The 12,145-nt window shown below is 35.7% G+C and overlaps 1 protein-coding gene across 5 annotated transcripts in view; it reads left to right on the top strand.

Annotated features, from left to right (window-relative positions):
• Positions 1 to 12,145, top strand: part of LOC126299190 (homeobox protein extradenticle) — a 325,234-nt gene that overhangs the window by 276,391 nt on the left and 36,698 nt on the right. For all 5 annotated transcript variants that reach the window (XR_007552741.1, XR_007552742.1, XM_049990969.1 and 2 more), the window contains exon 8: positions 4,020 to 4,064. Coding sequence is in view for 3 of the 5 variants with exons in the window: in XM_049990969.1 (XP_049846926.1) it covers positions 4,020 to 4,064 (45 nt within the window). In the remaining 2 variants the exon portion in view is untranslated. The remainder of the gene's footprint in view (positions 1 to 4,019; positions 4,065 to 12,145) is intronic.

The following is a 12,145-nucleotide window of genomic DNA, read 5'->3' as shown; positions in this document are numbered from 1 at the left end:
TGCACTTACATAATTAGCTTGGAAGGAATGGAGACTCTCTTGGGAAGGCATCAAGCGAATTTTTATCTGCTGTTTTAAATAGATATATTTTGCATTTATTTTTAGTGGTTTTGGTTGATACGGTTTTGAGCCTTGCTGCAATGAACTTGTGTTCACTAATCCCTGTACCCATCTTGGTGCTCTCTATTAGATCAGAATTATTTGTGGCTAAGAGGTAAAGTGTGTTTTCACAACCATTTACAATTCGTGTGGGCTCATGAACTAATTGTTCAAAGTAATTCTCAGAGAAAGCATTAAGTACAATTTTTGGAAGATGTTTTCTGTCTACCACTGGCTTTGAACATGCATTTTCACCAACAAATCGAGGTTAGATTGAAGTCTCCACCAATTATAACTGTATGAGTGGGGTACTTACTTGTAATGAGATTAAAGTTCTCTTTGAAGCGTTCAGCTATTATATCATCTGTGTTGGGGGTTTGGTAGATGGAGCCAATTATTATTTTGGTATGGCTGTTGAGTATAACCTATCTATTTCAACTTCGCTAAAAGATAAACTACTACCAACAGACACACACACACACACACACACACACACACACACACACACACACACACACACACACACACACACACACACCACCTGCTTTATTTAATCTATCCTTTCTGACCACGGTTTACACTTCTGTAAAAATTTTGGCAGACTTTATCTCCGGCTTTAGCTGGCTTTCTGTTCCTATAACGATTTCAGCTTCAGTGCTTTCTATCAGTTTTTAAAGCTCTGGTATTTTTCCAACACAGCTACAACAATGTACAACTACAATACTGACTGTTGCTTCGTCGATTCTTGTCATTTGTTTGCCCTGTACCCTTTGGGACTGGAGCCCTTTTTGATCTTTCCCAAGACTGTCTAACCTTAAAAAAAATGCCCAGTCCACACCACACAGCCCCTGCTATCTGTATTTAGCGGAACCCAAAACTCCACCACCCTGTGGCACAAGTCGAGAAATCTGCAGCCTACATGGTTGCAGAACTGTCTGAGACTCTGATTCAGACCCTCCACTTGGCTCTGTACCAAAGGTCTGCAATCGGTCCTGTGGATGATGCTGCAGATGGTGAGCTCTGCCTTCATCTCGCTAGCAAGACTGGAAGTCTTCACCAACTCAGATAGCCGCCAGAAACCAGAGAGAATCTCTTCCGATCCATAGTGACTCACATCATTAGTGCTGACATGAGCTACCACCTGCAGTTGGCTGCACCCTGTACCCTTCATGGCATCCGGAAGGACCCTTTCCACATCTTGGATGACTTCCCCCAGTATGCACATGGAGTGCACATTGGCTTTCTTCCCATCCTTAGCTGCCATATCCCTAAGGGGCTTCATCGTCTGCCTAACATTGGAGCTCCCAATGACAAGTAATCCCACCCTGTGCGCTTGTCCGGACCTCTCAAGAAGACTGGCCACAACAGGTGAGGCCGCACTTGCTGCCTCAGAAGTACTTTTAGCCGTGGGCAGCACCTCAAACCTGTTACAGAGGTGTAAGGGTACAGCCTTGTGGCCAGCACCAACTTTGGCTTTCCACCCAGGGATTTGCGACCCCGCCACGGTTTGCTAATCACCATCAGGCAAGTGTTGACCGACAGGGACATCCGAGTCTGAAGGTGCAGTGGCATCAGAGATCCCAAGCGATGCTACAGGTTCCAGAGGCACCAAAGTGCTTGCCTTGGATGTCCCAATGTCAATGCAGCCCAGGGCAACAGCCTGGAGCCTGCCAACCACAGCCAACACAGCTTCCAGCTGATTACGGATGGTGGCCAATTCCCCCTGAATCGGTACACAACAGGTGCAGTCCCTATCCATCCCTAACATTTTTTTTCCCTTTCTTTTATCGCACAAGCCATTCAAAACAAACAGGTGACTGATGACTACGCAAATTTACACTATTCAGGTACTAAAACGTGATGCTACTAATCTCAAATACTATAATATTCCCAAAATTTATGAATAAAACTGTGCAAGTACCCAACAACATGCAAAGAAATTAAGAATTAAACTATGACACATATAAGTGAGCTCAGAGTGCGGCTTGCTGCTGGCTGCTGCTTATTCAACGGCGGCAGCGAGCTCACTCTACTGCTGGTTCTGATGGCAAGTGTTTGTCTACAGTTAATGCCTTTTTTCCCCAGGAAATGCTCTCACATTATCATTGACAGTGACATCCTATATTGTTATTCTTCCTTCAGTTCTTCAGAAGCAAAGCATGGTTTGTGTTCATCACTTTAACTAGGTGAGAGCAAATACTGGGTTATGCCAAAGCTGTAGTTTTCAACACCCTATAGCAACAGCAAATATTGGATTTAGACCCAACCATTTCAGGAGGGCATGCATGGCAACAAGTCTGCTTTATAACGAGAAAAATTTGAATTTTGAAAAATTGAGCATTTATCAACTTTTGGAAAAAATGCTCCTCAATTATTTTGCATAGACGCGAGAGAATTTTTATGTTTGATGATAGTACAGAACTATGATAAAATTACTTTTTGAAATGGTGCTTATGTTCCTTCAGGTATCCAATTGTTAGCATTTAAAAACAGTCTAGAATTAATTTTCCCTTCTACAACAAATTTTCTAATGAAAAACTCAGTTTGCAGTCTTATGCAAATACGAGACCCTTTTTTGTAGGTTAATATTTTTTGAAGCATTGACACTGACAGAACATAAATAGTAAAAGTGATTGAAAATCATTACCAAAAAATACAAATTATTAGGTCCTAGTGATTTGACTTAAAACTGTGTGTGTGTGTGTGTGTGTGTGTGTGTGTGTGTGTGTTTGTGTGTGTGTGTGTGTGTTATATACATATACACTTATGGTATTATAGTTGCTTAGTCTGTTTTCTATTGGGCTTTATTTTTGTCCTCTCTAGACAGCAAGTCCTTATATACACTAGAATAATTAAGTACAGATTTTATAACACCCAATAGCTGCCCATTAGATATACAAATATAATAAAATGTTTAGGGGCAAAATACAATATTTTAACTATCGTTTTAATATAAACATTATCAGAATTTTTTATTGGCCTAAGTAGTCATTTACTGAGTAAAAACATTGTTTGAGTAGAAATTTTCTAAACTCTGCTTTAAATTTGTTTACATCTTCTAACTTCCAGATGGTGTCTGGCAGTCTGTTATAAAGTTTTGTATCAGTATGGCTCACATGCCTGTGACTGTTTGTTCTTTTTGTTGACTGAGTATGGGCATTGTAGTTATGGAAGTTGGCATGTGTCTGAATAACTATAATGGCTTGTGGATATACCAAAAATTTTACTATCTTCATACTTCCAACCTATCCTGCTACTGAGAGATTTCATATTCACTTTGTGATTTTCTGCAGCTTCTTAGAGGTATAAACTGCTGTTTTTCTGTAAGTTACACTGTTTGGTATCTACAGAATGATACATACGGACAAATCAATGTCAACACCTCAATAGAGACCATTTTATTTTCACCTTCAATTATCTTACTAAACCATTCTGATCCTCTAATTTAGCACATCTGACCTGCCCCTAGTGGCAATTCTTGCAGGGGTAGTCTCATTCTTCATGTAAAAATCAAAACTAAACTCCATGATTCTGTGTCAAATACATTATCATACAAAGTTACCATTTAACTGTCAGTTGAAATCAGTTGACAAAATACACACTATCTGTTGTCTGTAACTTTTAGGGGGTGTCAGCGAGAAACTAAAATTTACTTAGGAACATATCTGTTGGAGTGAGACAGAAGGACAGTTTATTTTTTTAGATGAATTTTTGGGATTTAATACTTGTTACCAAAGGATTTTTTTCCTAATGTAATTTTCACGTAGCTTACCTGTCAGTCGCTTCTTTGTAACTTAGTATGTATTATGTAATGTTTATTTTGGTTTGTGTCTGTATTGCAGAAACACCTTAGGTGTAATTTTGTTAATGTAATAGCATACTTAAAATAAATTTGCTAACTATAATCACTCTCGTTACAGCCACCTTATGCAGATGGAGGAATGGGCTACGATCCAATGCACCAGGTGAGCTAGTACTGTGGATAAATATTCTCTGTTCCTTTAGTTATATGTCTTGCATGGTTTTATAAATTTGAAAAGTGTGAACAGGTGTATCTATGAGTATCACAATGAAAATGAATATGTTGAGCTCAATAGGTAATGACTAGGAAATAATAAGAACATTTAAAATTCTTTTCATGCCAGAGAAATCAGACAAGTTTGCATTTTTTAGGGCATATAAGTAATTATCACAATCTGCAGCAAGTCCAAATGGAGAGAGACTGAAGGATACTTACTGAAAATTGTATTAAAAGTGCAAAGGCCATTCCTATAGGAAATTTCATATGTACTGTTACAAGGAGAAGTATTGCATAAGAATAGTATGAAACTCAGTGATCTCTGGAATGAAAAGAGAATATATGAATAAAACAATGATATCTCTTCAACAAAGAGAATAAAACAGAGGTGGTGTTGGGTAGGTTGCTTTTCATTGCAGTCACATACCAAAAACATCACTATGTTAACAGGAACGAATGTTTGCACTTGCCCATAGAGAACTGAATTCTGATGATTATGCATATTCGTTGTGACAACTCAGCAGTGCTAAAGTGATATTGTATATCTAATATGAGACAAAATTCAAAACTGTGTGGGAGAGTGTCACATCATGAAAAGGAAATTATACTGATTCCAGGACATTAGATGATATTGCTCTCAAATTTTGTGAGATGAATGGTAGCCTAGAAGTACAGTAACACCAATTCAGAAATGAGGAAACTCGCTCACTAACCTAAACTAATTCTTCATGATTCATGTTTATTTGTTAGAGCAGAGGTGAGTAACTGTTATTTGGTGTGAAGTGCCTGTGTTGACATGAACTTTTTAGCACCATATGTGTGAAATTCATGTAACTAATTTTTACTTTTCTTGTGAATTTGACCTGATGTTAGGATCATATCTTGAGAGAATGAGACTTTTAATGCTTGTTACAATGGATGGAATGCAAAGAAAGGCTTGTTTTGAAAATAGCATCACATGACAGAGACAAGACCAAGATGCACTACATTTGATGTGGTTCTATAATTGTAGTAAGATAGTTTACAGTACATAGAATCACCACGTAAATTTTTCTTTAATGGAACATCAAAACATGAATTCATGAATGCCATGTGGGATAATGAAATCTGATACTTGATTCCTGGTTATAGAAGGTAAACAAGAAAACAGAATTATCCCAGACAAGAAAGAGAACATCTTTCCTAAAGTCACTGTTGCAGTGGGATGTATTTTGTCTGAGAGCTAACATATTTTATGTTATTTGTTTTAAAATATAAGTAATTATACAGAGTTTTTTAAAAAATGGATTGAGTTTGTCCTGGGCTCTTTCTTTTTAAAGGAATTCAATATTTACAAGCATGGTGTTGGATTCGTTGAATTTGCTTCTATTTTTCAAAACTCTGTGTGGATAAACTCATTTTCTTCTAATTTGTGCGCATAAAACAATGGCAGTTCAAACTGTTCTTCACATCTCAATTGGAGTATCACATTGCAAACAAATACTTTCCCACATAATTGGTGGACAATGAAAAAATCCATGAAATTGAAAATATCTTCATTAAAGGAAATAATTGAACAGTGGGAAAAGGTTCAGTGAGAATAGCCGAAGCATCCACAAACAAAAAAACAATGGACAGTTTTAGTACAGTTGTAGATGCACTAGTCTGATAAGATATATAGTGGAGACTAGGTCTTGCCTAACAGACTGAATATAGAGGTAGGCTAAATCAAGAAAAAAAGACTTCATGACCATTGTGTTTCCAGATGAGGAGTGAGTGTTGAACAGTCATAGACCTAACAGAAATCACAAAAAAGCAATTTATGCCTAACCATAAAACACTGCTTTAGAAATAATGCACTGCAGAGTGGGAGATGGATGCAGTTTATTAGTAACTACCATATTTATGATAGTAATGATATCTTTCATATGGTTTAATATATTGTGTATATTTTCTAAACATGTTTGGTTTCTTTCCTGTTGTTCTGAAATTACTGAAAGTTGCTATGTATACTTCACATGCCTTGATTCAGATCTTCTCTTTATTTGTTTATGATAAAAAAAAAATAAAGTTTACAATGCTAATCATCCTGTGGGACAAACACAGTAATTCTTGACCACGCTATATGAACTGAATGCATTGAAATTAACACAATATTTGTACATGTTAAAATGAGATCTAAGTACATTGTAGAGAGTTTTTAAACATACTGTTCCAGTCACATTTATGTTGACTGTAATGTTTCATTTTAGTTATGTTATCCGTTTGGCTTTACGTCAAATTAGTATATCTGTTTTTTGGTAAGAGAATATTCATAACTGTGATAGTGTGGGACACCATCATTTTTCCAATACCTGACAGTAAAACTACTGCAGACAACTTCTACCTGTGCTTCAGAATACGGCTTTTGGCACAGGTTGGCTCTAACATTTGACGTGTCTGTCTCACAGATGGCCACCTGTGTTCCCTTTCCTAATTATGCACCCCCTTTGGGCTGATGCCCAGCATGTCAGCAATAACTACATTTTATCTCACTTGACAGAAAATTTGCATGATGCAGCAGTAATTCAAAGTGCTATTACAACCTCTAGCATACCTTGTGATGTAACAATGGACATGGAATATTGGTTGGTGATTTAGCTGTCCACTCATTGTAGTATAGCAACCACACATATTTCTTTATGGTTGGTGCTCAAGTAATGCATGCTTATTCATGCTTATATGGTTGTGCTTTTAAGTAATGTCTCTTGTTTTATCACTACAGTCATTGGGTTAACCATTACAAGCCTTGGAATCATATAGTTAAATTTTAATTATTTATTGGCCTTTTGCTAGGTTTTTCAAGAAATATAGTTACTGCTGGTGTGTTGTAAGATGCTTCACAAAACTTAAAAACAAACAAAAACCTGTGACCCTTAAAGAAAACTGTATTTAGTTTCACTCTATATGACTGCATAAACTCTGTTCTTTAACTGTTTTATGCAGACTTCTACTTTTAATGTTTGTCAACCTTAGTGATTTTAATATCTTTTTACACATCTTTTCTTACACATGGTAAAGTGTTTATTGCATAACTTGCAGTCAAATTTTTCCCAAGATTTAATGCTATTATTACCTTAAATTTCCATTGGCTAAATGGTTAAAGGAACCTTGTGGATAGAGGTAAGAAAAGAAATGCACTTAAAATGTGAATAAGATTAAATGCAGGAACTGTTACAATTCCACATGGAAGATAATAGTTAGATGATTTCCTACATTGTTCCTGGCACACATTCTGAACAGCTGCACAAAATTATCCATTGTACTCTCCAACATCTGCCCTTGCACAGTCACATGTATTTATTGTATGAATGACAATGATTTCACCATTTGATTATTATTTTATTTTGTGCTAGACAGATTATTGCAATTTTGGCTTTGTTACCATTTTCAAGACATTTGTCATTGGTCTTTCAAAATTAGTTACGTTGCATATCATAGTACATGTGAAGAACATCATATTCATTATTTTACCATCCAGGGATTATCATGATGTTAATATTACTTGTAAATTATGTCACAGTACAAAGTGAAAGTATCATGTAGGTTGGCAGTAGGGATTAAATCAATGAACTACTCAGATTATCATCTGTCACAACAAATTTATTGCATTGCAAGTTCAGCATTTTTTAAAGATTTTGCTGTTGTCATTTCATGTCATTGGATTTTTGTGGAGATGTTATTATATGTCAATCATGGAACCTGTTGGAGCATATTGTTCAGTTCCCTAAATAGCAAACATTTGTGTGAAGAACACTTTCTTGTCATCAAAAACCACAGCATTTTTTTTATTTAAAGGAGATATATTTAATTAGTGAGAAATATACCATTTTATATTATTATACCCAATGATAATGAATTTATTGAAACATCTGGCATGGTTTTATCATGATAATAGACTAGGCAAGCTGATCCATTTAAGCAGATGTGTTTTAGAATGCCAATGCTGTTTCTGTGGCACTGAAATAAATTACATGGTTCAGTAAAATGTTTGCATAAAATTTGTTATCATTTTACAATCATGAGCAGAATTTAATGTCAGATCCTCTGAAGTAAACTTTAAGACTTACCTTGACATTATTCATACAGTAGACATTTTGTGTGGAAATGAAATCAGAATTGCATATTTTCCACTGAAAGCAGCAGAAACATAGGTTTGGTTCTCACAAAAAATATATATCTTATTCACACCTGTATCTGAGAAACCATGGTGTAACACTGTACAAATACAATTCCTGACATCCTATTATTCTCCTCACCTTTACAGTTATCCTCCTGTTCTGATTTTTTCTCCAATTTTTATTCATTTTTTGTTCATTCTGTGATTGATGCATTTGTTTAATCATTTTATAAACTGAGCTAAACTGATGTTTTAATATTTTTATGTTAATTACTAACATTTCAAATATCTTTTAGCAACAGATGAGTACAAGATTCTTTTGCACTGTCTTTCCCATTTTTGTTCCATTTTTATCTATACATTGTGCTTGTCAATACTTTTATATGATCCCTCTGTTTATCTTTCTTTGTAAATGCTTATTTGTGTAACTCTTCTCCTTATTTGTACATATTGGTTGAGTTCAGTTGCATTTATATGGTCTTATGAGCTTTCTTCTTTCAATATTTTCTCACATTTCTTCATACAACTTCTGTTCTGTTGTTTAAAAATATTAGTTAACTTTTTTGTAATCCTCAAATCAACAGATTTATATAAGATACATTGTATCTTTTGTTTACTTTTTATAAGTTCCTCTGCACTTTAGATCTGATTGCTGACAAACACCCATTTTCATAAACCAAGTGAAATGTCTGACTTTATTTGCATGTTATCTTCTATGCTCTCTGTCGACAAGTTTTGTGTTGTTACTTCTTACATTTTCTCCATTTCCCATTGTATTCTTAGGGTTTGTCGAGTCTCATTGTTAGATAAACTGCAATACAATTTTTTTTAAATATTTACATTAATTTGTGAAACCAAATATATGGCTGAAGGAAAGAAAAACTCATTGTATGGAGGAAGTAATGAACAGTGGACAAACATCATTAAAAGCTGTACACAACTTAACTGTGGTATTGGACCTACACTCTTGATTGGATACTACCACTCTCCCCCTCCCCCCACCCCCTCCCGCCCTTGTTCGCTGATGGCCTAAATGTATATAATTGAGAAATATAATGCAACTCTTTCGTTTGCCTTCCATTGCCGATCACCTCTTCCACTGCAAGTGGTTATACATTTTATCATCTCTATCCAAGATTTTGTCTGACCATTCATAATATGTGCATAAATGAAAAACACATTTTTATTGTAGTTGTATTTGCTTTAATGACAATTTGGTGCAGATAGCTGCTACCATTTTCCTACTCTCGTGATAGAGCAGGCTTCTCATGTCTAACTGGAATGAGGGCTCTGCATGTAGAGCAATGTGTTTTATGTTGCACTATATTCAGGTGGTGTGTGTATTGGATGGCAGGATGTGAAAGCACCAAGGACTTGTCAAGCCCAAGGTAGGTGCATGCTGTCAGTGAACCTGCCAAAATTTCATCAGTAGGTTATTTTATTTGTTCAGCTTCAGATTGCCACACACAAAATTGCTGGTGAACTGTTAATACACAAGGGAACTGTATATTGCGTAGTATCACATAATCTATAAGAAATTTGTGTGTAATGAAGTTTGTGCACAGTTTGTGTCCAAGCATATGTTGGAAATTCAGTAAGTAAAAATAATGAGTGCTTGACTGAGTCATCTGTTGGAGTATGGGGAATCCACTGGTTCAACACTGCTTCTAAATAGATGAGCTTTGAGTGGTCATACCCCAGCTCTCTTTATCCTGGGGAAAAAAAAAGAAAGTTACTCCTCAAAGAAGACTAGAAAAGATGGACCCTAATGACTACCTGACTGAAAATGAGATGAAACAGTAAACATTGAATGGCCTTGCAACAAATTTCCAAGTGTTAAACAGGCTGTTGAAAACAAGTGCTCTTAAAAGAGATAATGCTACTTCAAGGCAACACTTGTAGTCATTAGGTGACAAGACTTGGATCTGATGTAAAAGTGTAGCTTGGAAGTCCTGAAACATTCTTCTCTTTCCATTTGGCTCCTATATCCTTAACTCCTAGAAACAGTCACCGTAGGGTCAACTATTCAGTTACTATGAAACCTTCCACTCTGTTTCTTTGGACTGGGATCAGAGCATCGATGCCAATTATAATTATGTAATTTTAATGTTAAACAAGGACTGTAGTTGCGATGTTATATTGTTTTTATTTTTTTATTTTTATTTTTTAAAATCTAAATCTACATGACTGCTCCAAAATTCACACTTCAGTGCTTAGCAGAGAATGTTTCAAAAAATTTTACACTATTTCTCTAGTGTTCCACACTTGGACAGCACATGGGAGTAATGAACACTCGCATTTTTCCATGCAAACTCTGATTTCTCATATTTATTATACTGATCATTTCTCCCTACATAGGTGTGCATCAGCAGAACATTTTTGTGTTCGGAGGAGAAAGTTGGTGATTCAAATTTCATGAAAAGCTATCACTACAATGAAAAATGGCTTTATTACTCACATATCATAACTGTGACACACACACTCACTCCCCTTTTTCGCAATAGTGCTAAATGAGCTGCTCTTCTTTGAACTTTTTTGATGTCCTAATGAATGAATTTCGTTAATGCACACTCTGTGAATATAAAAAAGTGACTTTGATAATGTCTAAGAGTCTCCATCATTCACATGACACAGTCTGTATAAATGGAATCATCATTCGGAAAAACTGTATGTGAGTGTCAGTCTGACGCATTTTGTGTTATGCTAGGTTTTGAGACTTTATGATCTTTGCTTCCACTGCACTTTTTGTATTGTGATTCACTTCTTTCATTTGTCTTGCAAGCTGACTGTGATTTCATCAGTAATCTTTCAGCTATTATTATATTCATCCCTGCCTTCTGTTAGTCTGTCTTGGAACCTTGTGGGACATAGTGGGTGAAGTTACTTCAATATATTTTCTTCTGCTGTCCTGGTACTAGCCAACCAAATTCTCTCCATAACCATTTGCAGGGAGCTAGCTTCAGAAGTCCACATCCCTTCTACCCTTAGAAAATAAACACTTGTAGTTGCTGAAAGGATAATAAATTTTTTTGTGCAACATTATCATCCTTCTGCTGAGTGATATTTCTTTAAGCCTTACTTGTTTATATTGTGAAGAGAGGTTGTTGCTAGGTAATGCCAAATATCTCCTTTTACATTTTGCTATGCTGCAAAGGGAGTTTATCTTCATATGGAATGTTGTTAGTAGGTAGTTGTAAAGAAGTTGCATTGGGAATGAATAAATTTACAATATGGATGCAAGTGGTAAGACGTCTAAGACAGTGAAATTTACATACATTCGTTTTTTGTATATTTAATCAACACCCAATTAGTAGGTAGCCAAATCAACAACTCCTGTAGATGTATTTACCTTTGTTGATGTCATTTCATTCACATGTTCATTTCATGGTTGACATGATAATAGATTTGAATAACAAAGAAGCACTTTGCAGAATTTTTGTTTGTCGTAATTTCCAGTACAAAAAGAGCACATACGTGAGTCACTATGATAAGCTCTCAACAGTGTCACCATACCACCATTAAAAATGAAAATACAGTGCAATCTTAAGTGACACTCTTTCTGTCAGACCAATCACTACCTGCCACTGTCCATCACTGCTGGGACTCTCTACCCACCTTCATCTGAGACATTGTCTTTTGTAATGGTTGCTTGTAACGTTACTGTTGCAACATCACCAAAACACTGTGTTGTAATGACAAAGTGTCTTTTAGTTCAAATGGTTTTCACACAAAACATGTTTTTAATGTGTTGATTGACCTCTCCTGAGGTGGATGTAGAAGGACTTAAAAACCACTACAAAACTGCCATAATAAAAATTATGTATTACGTTGTTCATATGTGTATCAAATTCAATGTTTATTTAAATAATGTTAATAAAAAGATCATACTT

Source organism: Schistocerca gregaria, chromosome X (assembly GCF_023897955.1).
Source record: "Schistocerca gregaria isolate iqSchGreg1 chromosome X, iqSchGreg1.2, whole genome shotgun sequence".
NCBI classification, from domain to species: domain Eukaryota; kingdom Metazoa; phylum Arthropoda; class Insecta; order Orthoptera; family Acrididae; genus Schistocerca; species Schistocerca gregaria.
Note: the sequence above shows the minus strand (reverse complement) of the source record. Positions and strands in the feature narration are given on the sequence as shown.